Source organism: Schistosoma mansoni, chromosome W (genome assembly GCF_000237925.1).
Source record: "Schistosoma mansoni strain Puerto Rico chromosome W, complete genome".
NCBI lineage: Eukaryota > Metazoa > Platyhelminthes > Trematoda > Strigeidida > Schistosomatidae > Schistosoma > Schistosoma mansoni.
This window is the reverse complement of record NC_031502.1, coordinates 3868971-3890179: the sequence shown is the minus strand read 5'-3', so window position 1 is coordinate 3890179 and position 21209 is coordinate 3868971. Positions and strand designations below refer to the sequence as shown.

The 21209-nt window shown below is 38.9% G+C and overlaps 1 protein-coding gene across 1 annotated transcript; it reads right to left on the bottom strand.

Annotated features, from left to right (window-relative positions):
• Nucleotide 1: 1 nt before the first annotated feature.
• Smp_164840 (proteasome catalytic subunit 3 (T01 family)) lies at nucleotides 2-20321 on the bottom strand (the record flags this gene model as incomplete). Its single annotated transcript, XM_018799957.1, has 10 exons — nucleotides 2-7; nucleotides 4890-5045; nucleotides 6494-6663; nucleotides 11166-11389; nucleotides 15913-16128; nucleotides 16832-16904; nucleotides 19513-19847; nucleotides 19881-19992; nucleotides 20025-20169; nucleotides 20202-20321. The coding sequence occupies 10 exons, from the start codon at nucleotides 20319-20321 to the stop codon at nucleotides 2-4; spliced, it is 1557 nt and encodes a 518-aa protein (XP_018653818.1).
• Nucleotides 20322-21209: the final 888 nt, after the last annotated feature.

The following is a 21209-nucleotide window of genomic DNA, read 5'->3' as shown; positions in this document are numbered from 1 at the left end:
ATTATACCTAAGTTATATATTGAAAAATATCATTATCAATACTTCACTTACTTATGACGAATTATATTACATAAAAAGTTATTATTAGTGGAAATAAATCGTGTTGTTGTAAGTGGAAAAAACCTACTGTATAATGATTATTACTTGACACGTGAACGCTAACAAAAGTGCTGTAATCTCGCTGTTTTAACGTTTTCGAAATACAACCACATTTTGTGTTTACACATCACAGATTGACCTTGGTTAGACCATGGCTACAAACCAAGAATCATTGGACATGTTTTACACTAATATAGGGCTCATCAGGAGTGGGGATCAACAACTGGACCAGGAGTAGAACCCATGACCTACTGAGCTCGTGACGAGCACGTATCCCTCAGACCATTAAAATACCATCCAATGGTTAATACGTCTAGCTTCAGTTGGTTAAGAATATTGCTATCCAAGGGATTTGTAGATTACAGTGGTTGTTAATTTAAGATCAATCTAAGATGCAGAATTACAAAATCCGGCCATCTTCACAAAACTCATTTAAGAATGCGTAAAAATAAATCAGATGCAAATATATCGTGTTTATTTCTTCTCATTCATCTTGGAAGTTTTTGAATCAATAATATCAAAACTATAGGCGTTCACCAGTTGTTCTGATCACATACACACAGATTATGATAAGAAATCATCTACTACAGAAATTATTATTATTAATGATTTTTCGGAACGAAACAACTTATGTAATGTTACTTATGGAATAGAAAACAGTATGGAAATCAATACAACACATCAAAACAGTTTAACAATTACGGAGATAAACAAAAGAATGAAGAAAATACATTTTTAAAACATTGGAAGTTAAGAAAATGTATCAGAGTTTCGAATTATATCCATATTGTCCTAAGAAAAAGAGTTTTAAACGAAATATGATATTAACTTTTGATACGTGACAACAAAAAGTACGAGTAGAACACCGGAGATATAAATTTGTAATAAACGCAATTCAGTCGGGAGATAACATTTATTTATTGAATAATTTGTGGACGATATTGAAAGCTGTAAAACAAGAAAGATATGAGGAAATAGTAAATATTGAAAGAGAAAATAATCAGTATTGTACATTCTGTGATACACAGAATACAACTTCAGCAATTATATTAGTGTAATTTCTAAAAATACTAAATACTTTCTCAATTAGCTGGAATATGGTGGAGGTAGTTGATGAAATCACTGAAACCTAGGTTTGACGCTATTTAGGACTCGTCACCAAGGTGTACCTGTAAGTTTAAGGGACTGATGCTCGCTGGAGGATTTGACTCTGTATCACCCATCCAGGGTTTCCCGTTAACTATTTTTAACCACCATTTTACAGCTCGACACAGTGCACGAAATGTGAAGTCACTTAGACTAGTAGCCACATTGTAACTTGATCGATAGAATTCGAGCAGAACTGAGGAGCTGACAAACGTAATATTGACCGCTATCCAGTGATCAATCGATCGTTTCTCGATTATTAAGCAACACGTTCACATCAATCTAACCCATATTTTAATCTAGAAAGAAGGTTTTAATTACACTGACCATGCAAAAACATATACACAGTAAAAATATAGGTAGCTCACGCATGCGCGTATTGATTTGATGAGTTATGTGCGTTACTTTGTCACAGTTAAGTCTAGACAATGGATAGTCAGTTATACAAACGCCAATTCGAGCCTGGAAAATATTCGCATCGGTTCAATTTGCCCCGACATATCACTGTAACGGGATGTCAGAGTAGTGATACTGTCAGTGGTAGCACAAAAGTTTAGGAACAGAAGACATTATTCGGAAAGAAAATATGGATTCATGAAATAAAAAAGAACATTTTATGATAATTAAGAAACATGATTAGTGTGATGGGACGAGTAGTAGGGTTAGTATAACTGATGAAAATATCATACGAAGAATTTTTTTGTTGAATAAATAGTAGAAGTTTGCACTCTTGTATGTTTATGTTCTTCTACTGTCAAGCTTTCGTTTGACCCATAAATCGTTGTCATGTGCTGCTGAATCAGATGAAAGACGATTCGGACTTCTCAGATGACCTAGCCCTCCTATCTTATACACACGAACGAATACAGACGAAGACAACAAATGTAGCAGCAGTCTCTGAATCAATAGGCCTCAACATACACAAAGGAAAAAGCAAGATTCTCAAATACAACACGGAGAACACCAACCCAGTCACACTTGACGGAGAAACTCTGGAGGAGGTGGAAGCATCATTGATGAACAAAGAGGATCGGATGCAGACGTAAAGACGACGATTGGCAAAATAAGGACAGCATTTCTACAATTGAAGAACATATGGAACTCAAAACAACTATTAACTAACTTCAAAGTGAGAACGTCAAGACAGTCCTATTGTACGGAGCTAAAACGTGGAGAACTACTACATCCATCGTCAATGTAAAAGTATTCATAAACAGTTGTATACGCAAATTACTCAACATCCATTGGCCGGATACCATCAGCAACAGTCTTCTGCGGGAGAGGACAAACCAGCTTTCAGATGAAGAGGAAATCAAGAAAAGACGTTGGAAGTGGATAAGACAAACATTAAGTAAATCACCAATGTGCATTACAAGGCAAGCCCTAACTTGGAATTCGGAAGTGAAGCGGAAAAGAGGAAGGACAAAGAACACATTACGCCAGGAAATAGAAGCAGATATGAAAAGGATGAATAACAACTGGAAAGGATAGCCCAGAACAGAGTTGGATAGAGAATGCTGGTGAGCGGCCTATGCTCCTCCACGAGGGGCAACAGGCGTAAGTAAGTAAGTAACCATCAATTAGTCAATTCTCTATTAATCCGGTTTCGGATCACTTATAACTACGTTATATACACATAGTATTAACCTAATTGTGTTTCTGTTTCTAAAATTATCAGTTATATTATCTTATGGGTTTTGAGTCATAGCTGAATCGAGTACGATAAAGAACTAATATGCTTTCCATCTTCGCCTTCTGAATGGCCACTTTCTTGGGAGCTCGAGGATGAATAAACATAAAGGATGCATGCGTCAAGTGATGAGTAGGTCAGCGATCCTACGATGGTTACGGATGAATAAATCGATAATCGGACTAGAGATCATACAACTACTTCCTTGTTATTACGGCCCGATCACACTGGCTATACTGCATTCTGATCAGGCTCAAATCCGATACGTTGAATGGTCCGTTTTTAATTCATCAGTGCTAGTGGACGAAATGAGATGATAGAAAACTTTTATGTAAATTTAATATAAGCTCCTGTGTTTTTACTGATGTCCGGATTAATGGAACTTATTTTATTCGCTTTCAATTTTTGTTCCGATTTGAGAAACGCCCAATAAGTTATGGCGGTCAGGGAATACTGAACAATGGAAAAAATGAATTTATTAGACATTCTTGAAATGACCAAACAAAATTTATTTCCTATCAACTAAGGATTTAGGAAACGAACTGGGCTTATATAAAAGCAAACTATTGACAATGAAATTCCGTAATCAATTTTATGTTAGTATATTGTACTATCCGTCTAAACAAATACAAAATGAATATGGTGAGGCTCGAATAAGTGAGATGACTTGTGCTTTACCCAATAAGCTGCCTCGCTGTACTGTTTTGAGAAATTATAGGATATGAAATTCGATCATGACAGTCACTCTTGTAAAATGCCAATTACAGAAATTTGAACTAATCTCATTGATTATTTGTTTGAGACTCCTTCTTTTAATTTTAGTGAACCTAGGACAAGAAAATCAAATTGTATCGGTTGTGTGATAAAATGAAGTCAGTTACGTGTTGTTTATTAAATGGAGGGGACATTATTCAAACAGAAGACTAAAACTTGTAACGCTATGTCACATATTAGTCGAGGTAGAAATGGTACCACTGGACGCCTACCCAGCTTTTAATGGGCAATTATTCCCTGTGAAATCTGAAAGTCCCGAGTTCGATAAATGACGAGTCCTTGAATGAACATTGATGTATAGTGCATAATAGGACGAAACAGTGCCCGGTATCCCCCAGCTTTTGATGGTACAACCTAAACCAATCTGCACAAAACCCCTACAACAAAGATTGAGAAAGTTGATTTTTCTTACCAAATATTTCTTTATTCAATTTGTAGTAGTTCGAGTTACATCGTCCATATTTTAACTAAGATTTGATCAGTCAGAGTTGGGATATGTACATCCCGAGAAAATCGCCTCAATATAGCCAATATAGCAAGTTTAAATAGAATAGATGGGATGTTGTTAGCAGTGAAATTCAAGATGTTCGTTTCATCCTATTTGAGATTCGCCAGCTGAATGCACCAACATGCCAGAGTTAATGTTCTCTCTGGTACTAAAACCCAGCAACACTCACTTCGAACGACAGCAAGTTATCAACTTAGACCCCAAGTCAACACAGTTACTCACTTGCGCAACAGTTTTGAATTTTAATTCAATTTATAATGGTTTAAATTGTCCCGTTGTTGATATTTTGACTGAGATTTGATCAGTCCCGGTACATCAACTCTGAGATTCGGGTACATTCAGCCGATGAGTATCAAATACGATGAAAAACGCGTTCTGGATTCGATTGCTAGCCAAATTTCATTTATTCTACATATAAATATTTCCTGATTTTATTTCACGATCATTCATATTATTATTTCAACTTTATTGATCCGCATTTTGTTCAATTTCTTTCGTCATTGCTGCTTTGAATAAGGCATGGTATAGATTAAATTATTGTCTATGCATATCATTGTAACTCAATCAATATTGTCCATGAAATAACTGAAGTCAGTTGAAGTAGGAATAACTCCGGTATTATATTAATCCATTAAATTACTAAGATTACGAATAATAATCCGATTAATATACCATTAGAAATCCGGGATTTGCAAGATTTCTCCAAGAGAAGCTAGCAACTGACCATTCCACAGCAGTGTCCGATTGGTTACCAAATTGATGTGACATTTTACATGAGTAATGTGTATGACCAGATAGTATTAATCGTGGACGAAGAGATTCCAGTAACTAATTTTATTAAAAGAGAATGACATAATTATAATTCTAACAGCAGTGATGAAGTTTCGATATTACGCAGATTACAGTCATAAATAATATTGACATTTTGAAACGAGAATTCAACATTTCGCGATCAAAACTATAACTTACCACCACAGTAACTGATATCAAACTAGCAGTAACTGATAGTCGATGTTTGTATAGGAAAGCCGAACTTCTATGAATTAACACTCAAACTTAAAAATTGGTACTGACTACCTTAACAACAAATGATTATCCTTTAGAAGTGGTTCGCGTGTAAAATACCAATAAAATTCGTTTAACACTATCATGGCGTGGTGTGCGTTACTTATGTGACTCAACAACAGTCCATGTAAACATTGATAACCGGAATGAGCGATGAAGGTAAGTGCAGCCTAAATGTTTGGGGTTCGTGAGACTATCGTAATCCTAATATAGCTCAGAATCGTTCTCAATGATACAGGACCATTCGCTTGTTGTTTTTCCTAAGAACCTGAACCCTGAAATCTCCTGATACATTTATTATTTTTTCTACACTTAATCCTCGATATTATTGCTCCTTACACAGTTTCTATTCCTACTCAGGGATCTGTCTTGATAATTTTATCTTGTTCTGGTAAACTGGTGTGGCAACTTGAACTGATGCCCACATGTGCCAGGTCCCATACTGCAAATGACTGACGGGGTGACAAGGAATGATATCAACTGTAAAACAGTTGAGAAACTATAGCAGGGTCCAAGGTGATCACGAACGACCTGGTTCCAGGTACAGGTTCGCCAATGCCTATCGGCTTGTTGAAGCGTGGGATGATTCTTAATCAGGCTCGGTCATATGTGTAGTACTTTTTAATGAGCAAATTCTCAAACTACGTCTTGAAACAGAGCAGTCGCTTAATGGTTTAGACCTTCAATTTACAGTCGCTAGACTGCAGGTATGAACACCGCTCGACTTACTTCGATCACTAACCCTCGTAGTTAGAGTGTGGTTTAAAGTCGATTACAAAAATCTTTGACTGGTAAATGAGTTATCAATCAGATTAGGACTAAATTCAAAACATAAATAGCATCGAAAGTATTTCGTATTGGTTTGAGACACATAAGAAGTACCCACTAATAAGTTCGCATAGCAACAAACTGAAATTTTAGGGAGAACCTTCTGTGAAATATGATGCCAATAACAACCCGAAGCCAGACGGCTACTTATAGATGATGTTTTAAGGTGACTGAATCTCATCGCTTGATTCAGTGTATATTTTCGGACGTAGATTCAAAATAGAAACAGATCAATAAAGCATAAAAATCTATTTTGAATGAATGTGTAACCGATTTTACCCGTAAATAAAGCTTGTTTTTGAAGACAGATAATATATATGAACTTAAAAATTCATATTAGTACATTCAAGATATGCAAAACATCAGTGGAATTTGGGACGTACTTGTTTTGTTGCCTCTTTTGAAAGACAATCAAGTTTTGGTCTGTTTACAGTTTTTCTCAAGTGTTTAGGCATAGCATCAATTGGTTTCGTAGAGCATCCACGATCAGAAGAACGATATAAGGGGAAATGTTGTAAAATAACCGGACGTGAATAGACGAAAGAAGATGGGTCTGAAATTTAGATAAAATGGAACAAGTATAACAAGAATACTTCTGAAAAAGCTAAGCAGTTACACAAATAAATATATACACATAAATGATTATATGTTTGAAGAGAAATAAATGGTTACATTAAACGGTACACACTTATTTTACACGAGTCAACTAGACAGATAATACTAATAACGAGTACAGTAAAACTAATCTCATAAAATACGAAATAGTCTAGTTAGCATCTCAATGATCATATCATTTTTTGACATGTTGAAGATGCATCAAGAAAAGGTTTCTCTATTTTACTAATATTTATTCAGTTTAAAAAAATACACATTATTGATTATAATAGTATGACCACATATTGATAATGAAAAGGAATTCACTGTTAAAAGCCTTGAATTTTGAAGAAAGACAATTGTGTGTTCTATTAATTATCCATAATCAAAGTAAAGCTGTGTGATACTTTAACAATAAGAAAATTACAAAAAACGGTTTCTAAATCCCTAATGTTTTGTGATGGTGTATCAGTTCTTTAGCACCTAGGGATCGATTCATGACCATACAGAGTGAAATGGTTAATCGAGCTGATCACTCCACTTCGAGAACTCTCATAAACTCTGGTGACTAGCGAGATCTCGGCAAGAATAACAATACGTCGTTTGGCTTTTTTAACCGTACCAGATATGATGCAAGGAATACGTCCGTCTACTTATTAAGGGGTCGGTACACTTAGAGTCAACATATTTTGTACTGTCTGGCAGTTTTGAAATATGGCCTATGAGACTAGAAGACATGTGTATCTTATTAACATTTGACTATAGACGCCTTTGAAGTATCGACTGTATATTGTCAGACCACCAAATGCGTAACACTGAGTTTGCACTTAGGAAAATAGGTAAAAACGGCAAATCTATTATAATTGAGAACGTAATCCTTCATTGACTGATGTGATGGGACATATGTTACATGTAACAATACACCATCTATTTGTGGACATTGCTACAGTGGCCAGTGTAAAAGTAATACGAATAAAGACTAACAAGTGTCGCCCCCAAATGCCAATTTACAATTTAGAGGGGGAGAAACGCATTCCAAATATCCTGGCATTGTTATTGAGTTCCAACAGAAGACTCTGCATTTTGTCAGCGTCTTCACCAAACAGGACTATGTCATCTGCGTATTCTAAGTCGATAAGTGGACCCTCCTGGAAGGAGATCAATTCCTGAAAATTCAGTCGACGAGAGTGCTATTTCCAGAAGTAGGTCTATGATGAAGTTGAACAAAAATGGGGATAGTGGACAGCCTTGTCGGACACCACTTGAGGTTGCAAAATCAGATGACAGTTCGCCATAAGCTCTGACTAGACTAGTAGTGTTCCAGTAAAGAGCTTTCACAAGGTTTATGTACATCTGAGGTACACTATTCAATGACAGACACTGCCACAGAACCTCTCGGTCTACAGAGTGAAATACTGCTTTCATGTCAAGAAAAACTATCATTGTCTGACACCGATAAGCATGCCTGTGTTTTAAAACCTGACGAATGGTGAATATGTGGTCGATACAGCCACGACCAGGTCTGAAGCCAGCCTGATTTCCTCGTGTTTGCAGTTCACGAGTCTTAGTTAGGTGCCCGATAATTATTGAGGCTAGTATTTTAGATGCTATATTAGTCAAACTAATCTCTCTATGGTTATCACAGGATGATTTTGACCCCTTCCTATATATAGAGACAATCAGAGATTGTGACCAGCAGAATGGGATTACATTCAGTTCTCAGATTTTAGCTAATATATTAGTAAACCTAATCGCTAAAATTGAACCACCATACTTAAAGACCTCTGGAGCCGATCCATCTGGACTAGCTGCTCTTCCCCGTTTCAGATTAGTTATAGCCTTTTGAACTTCAGCTAGAGTCGGGGGACCTACTTCAATGTTCCATTCAGACTGTTCGGGAATGGTGGTTAATTGTAGATTAGCTGAAGGCCAGATAAACTGCTCCTTAAAGTGTTCCGCCCATCGTTATAAACGTTTGGGCTGAGAGCAGATGAGTGTCGTCTTTTCCCGAGATAGTCTCACACTTTACTTCTTGATTCCGGTTTCTTCTATTAGTCTGAAAAGCTATCTGGTTTTACCTACAACCGCTGCTTTTTCCATTTCTTTTGCTTTCGTTGCCCATCATTGCTCATGGTCGTTCCGTAGACTTTTGGTTAACCTACATCTGATTTGTTTTCGCTCTTCATCGTGTTCAGAGTCTGATGGGATGAGTTTACGAGGATCCATCAGTGCTATATATTTAGTAGAAATCCATTGGTTATTTGTAACCCTTCTGTTTAAATCACTAACAGGTGTCACTGCTGTTTCCATAGCTGTTCGTATATTTTTTCAAGCAACAACTGGGTCAGCCTCGTTTTCAGAACTACCTAAGTGTGATCTTAGTTGTTCCTGGAATCTACTTTTGGCTTTCTCGTCACTGATTTCGACTCTAATGGGTCTTCTTAATGTGGTTTTTCTGCGTCCAGTGAGGCGCAATTAAATCCATGCTCGTATTAGAGCATGATGAGTCCAAACAGGTATTCCAGAACGAGCAACAGCCTTCTATCGAGCCTTCCAACGATGACTGATGGCAATATGGTCTATTTCAGTCCGTCGGTGATTTAATGCAGGGGATTGCCATGTTAGGTGATATCTCTCCTAATGCTTAAAATCGGTGCTTGCTAAAAATAAACGATTGTCTGAGTACAGTTGCAGCAGACGATCACCATTATCTGTTCGCCCAGTCGGAATACTAAAATACCCGCCTGAATGTCTTTCTGTTTGGTTTCGACTACCTATTTGGGCATTAAAGTCACCTGCTACGAGCACTATGTCCGAGCGTTTACCTTTATGAAGAAGTACAGAAAGCTTTCTGAAAAATTCATCCTTCACTCCATCCGGGCTGCAGTCAGTGGGAGCGTAGGCAGAAACGACGAAAAGGCAACGACGTGTGTCCCTATCCTTCCGAGATTTTACGAAGCCGTTTAGCCGAACAGCACATAGGAGACTGTTAACAGGGACCCATTCTAATAGTGCTTGCTCTGCCCTCGTACTTAGTGCTATGCCTACAACCGCCAGTCCACGAGAACTGGTCAGCAGGTCGCCAGGTACACCGAGGGTGTATCTCGTCGGCTCTCCGTTCTGGCGAAATGAGGTCAAGTGAATGGTCACACTAGGATCCTTTATGCGTGTTTCGACACAGCATACATCAATGGTACGAGATTCTAGGGTCTTAGCCAAGGAGGCATGTTGACCGATTTGACTTAGGGTACGTACGTTGAAGGCTCCAACGTGTAGTTTGGAGCGAGGTTTTAGTAGATCTGGGACGGTGTTTTGCGCACCAGAATCGTTGGGCATGGTGACACTTGAGTAGGAAGTCTAAAGAGGAAGTTCAGTGTTGAAAGTCGAGGTGGGAGAATAATAGTTATTGAAAAAGGAGATTGATTATGAGTACAGTGATCTTGAGTGCTGTTAGAGGTATGAGGGCAGTTATCACTTTCCGGTTGCCTACACCGTAGACGGGTTCTTCTAGAGGTACCTGAAAAAGAAATTGGATTAGAAGTGGTCTTAGTGACCTGGGAGCGTGACCGCAGTGCCCAAGAAACAACTGCTTGAGGTCAGTCACACACATTTTCGAGAGTAGTTTTCGTGATAGTTCCGTACTTATCTAGACTTTACTGCCGAAGACGGATATCCGTGGGATAAGGTGAGGTGTGCATTTTTAGGGTCGACCTTTTCTAACCCCACCCCTCCTTGTGGGAAGGCAGTATCGCTGTCATGCTGGTTGTCTGGAGGAAACACCTTACTGCCATCACACCTCTGTACAGTCAGCAGTACGACGTCCCTTTCGGACCTTGGGTTTGCTGCGTTTAGTCTCACCGCTCTTCAACAGAACTGCCTGGCATGGTAGGACCTTGAGGAACGACTGTTCCAGTCAGTATAGCTCGATTGGTTCATCACGATAGGCAAGCCCAGCCACCAAGACAAGGTAGCAGCATCGGTCAGGGCGACCCATGCTTCTTCGTGAGATGTACCTGGTATAAGTAAGTTCTCTGGTCAGAAAATCGTGCACAGAATAAATGTAAGTAAATCGAAGACGTAAACTGCCACTAGATTGTAAGGATCAACAGGTGATCCTATTTGGTGAATACATTTCCAATAACTAAAAATTTATAATGGTTTAATTAAGCTTAATCACGGAAAAACCAAAAGTAATGAACAATCGGAAAATCTTGTCCTAACAGACTATTGATGGGTATGTTAAATTGGTAAGTTTGGAAACAGAAAAGATATGTAAAACTGCATTCAGACAGACTCAAAATGAACTTTATGATTGAATGATGTCTTTAAATAAGTGTACGCTTCATAATGTAAATTACTTAAATCACGAGTGATAAGTTCGCGTTAACCTACCATTAACGTCAACATCAATGTATGGAAATTCGTCAGAAAGACCCATGCCAAGTTCCTTGGAATAACAACTTTTGGCATTAGATGGGGTAGATAACTTCAAACAATCAAGATATCTCGCGATCAATCTCAATATGAAATTGGCTTTGAAACATAAATCACAATTATCACCTTCAAAAGCGATACTGTTTGCAATAACGAAATGGATGCCAAAAAAAGACCATAGATAAATAGGCGGTGTATAAACATTGTCCCCAACATCCCGGTGGAATCGATGATTCAAAAACTCATTGGTGCTAAATAAAAAAAAGGAAATTATTTTACCATCCTGATCAAATTCTAAGATGACACAGTAGCAATAAATTTGGAATCATCCAGCAATACAAAATGTGTGAGAGGAGCTAGTAAAATCATAGGAAATGTTTAAAGTTTAGATGATATTCACAATTTCTTCAATTGAGTTACCACGTACTTTAAGATGATTAAAATCGTCTAAGGCGTCTGAAGAGGTAAGCATTCGGCATCGATTCTGAACTTGTTAGTTTAAAAAGATAGTACTAGCTGAAGGAGCTTGGCCAAGCATTATCATCAAATTATGACACTGTTTGAAGCTAAATGCTTCTCCTACTATAAATAGCTATTTTACAGGTTTTATTTTCCCTCTACATCTGAATACAATCAAATATACCTTACCTCGCAACCATTATCGTCTTGTGCCCCCAAATGCCCTGGTACGGCCGAGGGTGGGAAGAGTCAGATCTCCCTGTCGAAATCATCTCACATCGCCACGTGTATACAGCCACTGCCACAGAATTCCTACTAACTACCTTCTCGTTGAATTACTGTTGTTTACAAAATTGAGAGGACGAAAAGCGAATGTCTGGCGCTATAACCGGGTTGGTGGTAACGGAAAGTCCACCTAGGGGAGTTGGAAAACCCTGATTCCAAACCAATGGTGCATATGGGCTCCAGGATCCAGAAGGAACAGAAGGTGTATGAACCAATTGTTGGTTACCATGGGACTGCATCTCCTGGCGTTGCTCCACTGCCTTGTGGATTAGATCTTGAGGTCGAAGGCTCAGGGTGTGGCCCCCTACAAAAATCACCTTCTTCGATCTGGGGGCCCAGGCAGTATTTATTATATTTTATACATATTGAAACAAAGGGGCACCAGATATATATGCGCCACACAAAACAATCAGAATGGGAACAGAAAAGGGGTGAGATGCATATATATAAAGGAAAAAAAAGAGAAGAGTAGTGATGGGGGGAACTGAAATGTACAACCAGAAGAACTCTCAGTTAAGAAAGTTATAATCACTCTTTATGAAGAAAGTAAAAGGAGGTTACAGCACGATCGCCACTGGCTTCTATTCTGAGCCATATCTGACAACGTCTCTAGCCACTGTGTTGCACCATCTCTCGGACCCCAGCCAGGGAGTCGTGAAGGACCAACAGAAGCTAGCCCTTTGCAGCTTTCTTTCATGCCTCGACACCATGTCATACACTGACCACCTCTCTGCTTTTTCCAACCAGTCCCAGAGTCGGCAAATAATGCACGACGTGGAAGTCTCTGGAACGACATTCGTAGAACATGTTCAAGCCACCGAAGTCGATGTTTCAAGATGGTGACACTAATTGAATTATCGTCTCTGCGCCCGAACACACGATTCCGAACCTCTGCATTACTAACATGGTGTTGCCACTAAATGTCAGCAATCCTTCCCAGACAACGATGATCGAACACAGACAGTCGTCTAACATCCTCAACTCGGAGAGGCCAGGCTTCACAAGCATAGAGCAAAACTGCTCTTACCGACGCGTTGTAGATCCGACCTTTTACAGCCAGACTAACATCACGAAGGCACCAAAGATGGTCCAGATTGGCATAAGCCTCTCTGGCTTTCATTATACGTGCATCGATCTCATCACTCACGCCACCACCAGCACTTATATAGCTACCTAGATACACGAACTTCTCAACTACTTCTATCTCCTCACCATCCAGGGTGAGTACAGGATGAGAATCATGCCAGTCTTGTAGGAGTACTTTGCACTTCGAAGGTGCGAAGCACATACCGTACCTGCGGACACTGATTGCCAACTGATTAAGTGCGGATTGCATGCCTTGGGCATTATCGCACAGTAAGACGATACCATCCACATACTCAAGGTCGAGAAGTCTTTCTCCAGACAAAAGATCCACACTGCCATTACTTACATCCATCAGAGCTGTTTCCAGAATGTCATCGATGGCAAAGTTGAAGAGGAATGGTGAGATTGGGCAACTCTGCCTAACCCCACTGCTTGAATGAAACAATGGAGAGAGGTGGTTGTATGCCCTCACTCTGCCTCAGGTGTTTGTATACAGGGCCTTTAAGATGTTAATAAACTTCTCAAGCACACCCTTCTTCAATAGACAATCCCAGAGAACAGTCCAGTCCAACGAATCGAAGGCAGCCCTGATATCAAGAAACACTACGATTGTTGGCCTGTGATAAGTATGACGGTGTTCAAACATTTGGCAGAGGGTGAAGATATGATCGATGCATCCTCGACCAGAACGAAAACCAGCCTGCTCCTCGCGAGTCAATCGTTCTCGGGTTTTAAACAACCTACGAAGAATGACAGAAGCCAATAGTTTGGACGCAATCGGAAGTAGACTTATCCCCCGGTAGTTGTTACAGGAACGACGTGAACCCTTTTTAGAGAGAGGGACAACTATCGACTCACTCCATGATGTTGGAACAATTTCTAGCTCCCAAACCTTTGTAAATAACACAGTCAATTCCTTAGCCAGAAAGCCACCATCATCTTTAAAAAGAGCCGGAGGTAAGTCATCTGGGCTCGGTGATTTGTAGCGTTTCAAGAGTTGGAGTTCCTTGCGGACTTCCGCCTCGTTGGGTGGATCAGTCGTCACCGGCCATGGGGGGAAGGACAAACTGGTCGACGTTGCCGGAGCAGCAGGCCAGTTGAACTGCCCTCCGAAGAATTCCGCCCATCGTCCAAGACGTCGACAGATGTTAGTGATTGGCATCCCATCATCCTCACAGATAGTTTCACTCACACCAGACTTTTTGCTGCCAGTGGCTCGGATGAGTTGGAAGAGCTTCCGGCAGTTACCAGGTGCAGCTGCTGCTTCCAGCTCAATAGCACGATCCGACCACCAGGTTTCTCGGTCCTCACGCAAGCTTTGCCCAATTTCACTACGTAACAGCCTTCGTTTGTGCTCAAACTCACGGCCATCCGGAGAAGACCGACGGGCTTCCATCAGTTGTAAGGAGCCAGAAGAAACCCTGTGCTTATAAGCGGGACGTTTCGCAAAGCTGAAAGCAACTTTACTCGCCATTTTCATGGCGTCATGCAGTTGCAACCAATGCTCATCTATACTTTTCGGTGGTATGGTAGCTAGCCTAGAAGCCAGCTCGGTTTGATACTTACTTGCAACAGAAGTTGAAACCAATTTATTAACATCAATCCGTTGATGACGGTCAATACTTCGGCCACTGAAAAGTAAGGTAAGATTGGCGCAGACCAGGGCATCATCAGACTCCAGATAGGTACTCCAAAAGGAGCGGCAGTCTTGTACACAACCACACCGGCCGTAGCTGATCGCGATGTGATCAATCTGAGTCCAGGCTTGAGATGCAGAGGGAGGATGCCAGGTGGCACACCGGCGATGACTGTGTCGGAAGTTAGTGCTAGCCAGAAACAGGTTGTGGTCTGTGCAGTTGCAGTAGACGGTCCCCGTTACCTGTCCTGCGACCAACAAGTCCCCATCGCCACCTAAACGACTCTCTTCTGTGCCTAGACGCCCGACCTTTTCATTCAAGTCCCCCGCTAGTACCACAATATCTGTCGAACGCGCTTTCTAGAGAAGAACTGTTAACTGGTAGTAGAACTCATCCTTGATTGCATCCGGGCTGCAATCTGTCGGGGCATAGGCGGAGATGACGAAAAGACATCGTTTCTTACGCCGATTTCTTCTTACTTTGATGGAACTTTCTAATCTAACAGCACATAACTGACTGTTAATGGGGATCCAATCGATTAGTGCTGCCTCAGCTCTAGCGCTCAGTGAGACACCAACGCCAGCAATACCAGACGAAGATGACACAGGGTCCCCGGATAAGCGCACGTGAAACAAGCTTTTCGAAGCTATTTATTATTATTTGAACACATAAATAATGGTACAAAGGGGCACCGAATACATATGCGCCACACAAATCTCATTTGATTTGTGTGAGGGCTGTGATACTGTCCAGGTGTCCAAACTGAAGAAGGTGGTTTTCTTAGGGGGCCACACCCGGAACCTTTGACCAAAAGGTCTGATCCACAAGGCAAAGGAGCATCGTGAGGAGATGCAGTCCCATGGTAGCCGGTGACCGACAGTTGGTTCATACGCCATTTGTTCCCTCAGGATACTGGAGCCCCTGTGCACCATTGGTTTGGAATCAGGACAGTATCATAGACCACACACGAGTCAAGTGACTTTGTAGGACACATATGTATATGATGCCCCTTTGGACCATAATTTGTGTTCAAATAAATAAATAAATAAAAATTGTCGTCTTGGTTTTTGTTTATTTACAGTATAAGCAAGGTAGAAACAGATCTAGAAGTCGGTATTGTTTGATGCTGTCATATTCAGGTTATCTTCGTATCAATAAAAAGGGATTGATAGTTTGAATACTGTGTGAATTGGAGTTAAAAGAACGGCTGCACAACTGAAAAGACGTGGAACTAACCTTACGTTCGATGTGATAAGACATATTTATAAACAAAAAACTTTGCATAACAATTAATTAAGATGACGCACGCATAATGAAATCCAATATCATGATTCCCAACAACAGTTTTAACTAATGTTTTCGTTTTATCATGATGAAAAATATCACGAAATCTTTCCACCAGATAGTTGAAATCATCATTTGTAGCCCATTTCCCTTCATCCAAAATATCTCCTAATATTATAACGGCATTGGGATTATGTAAATATAAGGAAGCTTGGAAAGCACGCTTCATTTGCCAATCTCTAGAATCATGAAGGTGAAATATAAACATTGAACATTGGTTCATAAGGTTTCATTAAAATATCATGTTTAATGTTATAATAATGCTTTTATGCTTCAATAACCAACAGATAATTATTCATGCGCAGTTCTTTCATTTTCATTAGTTTGATGAGAGTGTTCTGCAAAAGAATGTCGTAGACAGTCAAGTCTATAAATTCAGTATGGTGAACTAACAATGATGATCAACTAACCATAGATGTTTAACGATTGAAGATGGATCATTCTTCATCTACTCACAGAAGTATTTTTTACTCTGACCACGACGTATTAGTATATTACCTATATAGAACTCTCGAGAAAAACTAAGAATATTTTTAGTCCCTGTACTTTAATATAAGTGGTGTTTCGGTAGAAATAATTATTCAACAACTAATTTTATTATTACATCTGGTATCGAAAACTTCAGTGACTGGATTAAAAATTGATTTCTTAGTACAAATATTTAAGGTGGGTAGTATTACGATCATTTTATAACTTAGATATATGATTAAAAATTTTTTAATGGATGGCATCCAAGATGGTGACTGTTAATGAAGTTTGTCTGTTAATTTTTTAATCGCCCACCATAGGTCACTACATTGTTTAAAATCTGAGATGTAAAAGGGACGTATGTTGTACTTCTGTATACTTTTCAAGGAAATATCCCAGTAGTTAAGTAATAACCTGATAGACATACCTGATGTGTGAAGACCGGTTATATTATCCCATTGCCTAAACCTTGGTAAATCAAATTGTGCTTCGATCAGTGATTTAATAGTTGAAAGTCAAGTAAACAAAAAAAATCGTAGATTGTCAGTGATTATTTTTCCTATAACAATGGGGTATGGAAATTTTAAGTGAAAACCTAAAAGTTGACGTAGTCTGAGTAACATGTTAATATTACTGATAAAACATAATATTGTTTGGTCTAGATACGCTTACTAGATACTATTAATATTCTGAATAATCTAAAAAAAAATGGAGATTTCACGAATAAAGATGAATTTCGAAAGGTCCCGAATAGTCACTTTATAACGGATGTGTACGTTTTGATGTAAATGAAAGGAGTATATAGGATGGTGTGATGTTGAGTCCAATTGTGAAATGACTTTGTCAGTGCATGGTACACATTGAGAACTTCAAGTCTTATATCACAGGTATTTGAATTTTTGAAACTACTTATAAATCACTGTTTCAACAGAAATGCACAATACTGGTTTTTAGTCATGGATGATGCAAGACGTTTAGATATACGGCAAAGTGCCTCCACCATTCGTTACATACATACTTGTTTATCTTTGGTAAGTGAACATGTGGTAATTCCAGGCAGGCAGAGAACTAATATTGTTTGATTATTGCTAATATTGAATATGTTACCCTGTTACAGATAGTTCTCAAGCAGTCTACAATTTTGAGAAGCAAAACAATAGATACATACTTCATGTTTACATTATTTGTACAGTAGTATCAAAAGCTAAATGTCTTAATGTTCTAATGAGTGGTGACTCTGATAAGATAATCAGCTTTATCTTGATATGTTACTTTGATAAAAGCAGTGAAAATATTCAAAAACAAATCTGGTTTCAAAGTCCAATCTAACCTACCTCCAATGATTGACTTACAAGTCACAGCAGAAACCTTAGATTGAGAAAGCGGAACCGTATGTTATTTATTACACAATACAGCTTGTTTACATGGACACAGACGGAAAAAGCTGTGTTATGAGCCTCATTTGCGGATTATGAAAGTTACGTTTTATCGTAATTTTGTAAGAAATACGCTAAATTAAAATGTATTTTTATAGGAATTTCAATAGGTTTTAACATTCCGCACTAACCACGCCATCACACAGATCTGCAGTTTACGAAAGTATTGCAGGTAGTTGTTGATAGAGTAATAAAGAGGGTTATTGAAATGATGATAACTAAGTTTGAAACCCTAAATAATACCATTTTATCACAATCCTAGAATTTACAACCACAAACAATATCACATAATATTCTGGACTAGATGTTTATTTACATATAGTAGGTTGGGAAAATGTTTTGATGATTACAGTGGTCAAAATAATTCCAATAAGCAACGTTTCCCAACAGCTCTATTTCAGAAGCCATCCCAATGAAGCTACAATTTTCAACTATCAAACATGGGCTTTTTAGCAGTTGATGTGTGGGTTTATCGAAATCAAGATTGTTCACTATCGTTGATTTTAATTACTGTTCTGTGGACCACATGTATCACCAGATGAGTTCCACTAAGGATTGATTATCACTACTTTTTAAAACTATCTTAATGAATTACTCGTTGTTCGACCAAATACCGAATTGCATAAGGGGAAATAACGTACTGGATTTTGGCATGACCGAAGTCAATCTAAGAGAATTCCTCTTTCAATTGACGGTTTCGTTGTACCGATTTACGTACACGACAGTTGGATTGTACCAATCGTGATAGAACAACCTTGGAGTTCTTTAGTTAATGTGCAGGAATTCCAACAAATAAATAAAATACGATCGCGCTTCCAACAGCTAAGATGGGTGGAGCAATATCACTAGCTATTACAAAAAGATTAGCTTTAGTGACTAATATATATTGCATCGTCCCGTCAAAGTTATCACAAACAACCTAAAACGTCCATTGTTATTCCAACAAGCCAGTTCGATTGAGAGATATTGATGAGCTTATGAACACTGATACTTAGTATATGGTATTATACCACCAAGTAATTAATTACCAAGTAATTAAAACTCCTAATATTGTTCGAAACCTACTCACTTACCAAAGAATAATCTTCACTACAAAAAGTCTGACACATTTAATTATAAGTCATGCAACAAAACCGACTACTAGGGCCATGTAAATATTTGTAAAGATAAACGATTCAAACCTTCTAATGCGGTCAATGGGGTGACCTAGGACGTATCCAACGAGATGTGTGTCTGCTAGTACCATTAAATTGACAACTGCAGTGTCTGGATTTTGTATGTTTTTCACACTAGCACTGGGTAGGTTGGGCCAATTACAACTGTATAGTGTGAAGTAATAAACAAGATATTCACACACCCATATTAAAGCAGCCAAATACAAAATCAAGCACCACCTTCCTCGAAATATAATGAGAATAGGAGTTTCTGGAGGAAATTGGATGCTGAACAGCCTTCTGGTATTCTAAAACAGAGAACAGAATTTGTTTATAATCAAGAAGACAAAACAAGAATAAAAAGTTTATTATTGTATCAAAGTTTATTTTGACATATATTTGTAGTAAAGTTCTCCAACATCATAGATCCCGATAAACTTCCAACCATCTTCTTTCATATGATACACTATAAAAAGTATTTTTACAAGTTGCAGAAACAACATACGGTTAACAAATCCACCAGACGCTGCATCGCGGTGTGTTGCATGAAATATGGACCGCCTAGCAAGTTCATACGCATCTTCATCACTCATCTCATACTTATACCCTGTATCTAAAACACCATAGGCATAGGGACTTCCCGATCCCACAGAAAACAGGTTTCCAGGGGTTCTGTTGCCATCAGTATCAACATAATATATACCAGATCCATTTTTGTCCCAACCAACAATAGTCGTACCAATACTGAGACCCATTCCTTTGTAGTTGTAGACAATATTTGCCAACAACTTTGACGCAGCGGCAACGGATATCCTTTCCTTATTTCTCAGCTCAAACAACCTAAAACATAAAGTCTGAAGTTTTAGGCATCACCTGCAATGCTTAGCCAAAACGCGCTCCCAGAATTGGCAGTCCGCAGCACCTCCAGCCATAGTTCCAAGGAGATACTTGTTGATCTCGATTATCTTCTTGGTAGTACCAGAAGCTAGACGATGAATTGAGTATCAGAAAACTTACCAATATATGGTCCAGCTGTTGCACGAGAGTCTGTCGCTACGATGACACCACCAGAATATTTGAGTGCAAGAGTAGTAGTGCCGTGGAAAAAATTAATCTTCGTTTCTTTGCACTGTATCCCATACTCTATTGGTTTTAGGTAGTTCTAGGACCCTTATAATAAGCCAAATCCAATACCTCAGCTTTTTGACTCCGATAAAGATCAACTTCCGTAAGATGAGTACATACACTTCTTGCTCCAGGACCTTTTTCAAGCCCATTTACCATTTCAAAACCAGTTATGTCCAACAGGGCCATGATGAAGCTGGTGAGACGCACAGTTTGTATAAGCGCCAGATTCCAAGCTTCAAACCTTGCAAAGCAGACCTGATGAACTATTTGCTACCTGGAGTCTACATTTGAATAGTAAAGGAGTATTCGAAGTGTGATGGGTATAATTCTTGTGATTTCACACCTGGAAAACAAACTAGTTAACAAAAGGGAATGTTGAGCACAAACGGATAGACCAATATGTAGCGGTAAATAAAAGAACAAAATAAGTAATTCTGCAAGTCTGCAACATCACTGCTGACCCCAGTAGTTTTGCTGGACGCACGAACCCTAACTGAATCCCGGGTCGGCACGCCGTACTACGTACGCCTTGCACCTAATAGCCAGCTTAGACTAAACGCTTCTCGACACATCAATAGCCTGCCAAATATTTCTTCGAACCCCTTATTTATGACCTCTAATATAATTGGGCTGGTATCCGCCGATTTTAAGATTTTACGTATTTAAGTACTGTCAAACTCCGAATACCTGTGGCATCTTTAAATCCCTCTGAGTATGTAAAGAACTAAAGTAAATGTCCGATTTATTTTGACAAAATTCAGGTGTCATTACTATTAGTTCCAATAGGAAGTTTCATAATTCGCAGTTTTTTATCAACAAAATTTTACGCGAGTTTATCTCTTTTTTGTTCCGTTCTACATGGATGTCCTCTGTGGTATGGTTTAGTACTGAAATATATTGATGTTATGTTGGAGTAGGATTACAAGCGATGTGGTGTATCTTCATCATATCCGTGTTAACATTCTTATGTTACGATTGTCACAAGTTTAGAGCTTTCAAGATGGCTGAGTGGATTTCACTTTTCGTCTGTGGGGATGTTTACGCAATTACAAGCAACAATATTCAATATTGATA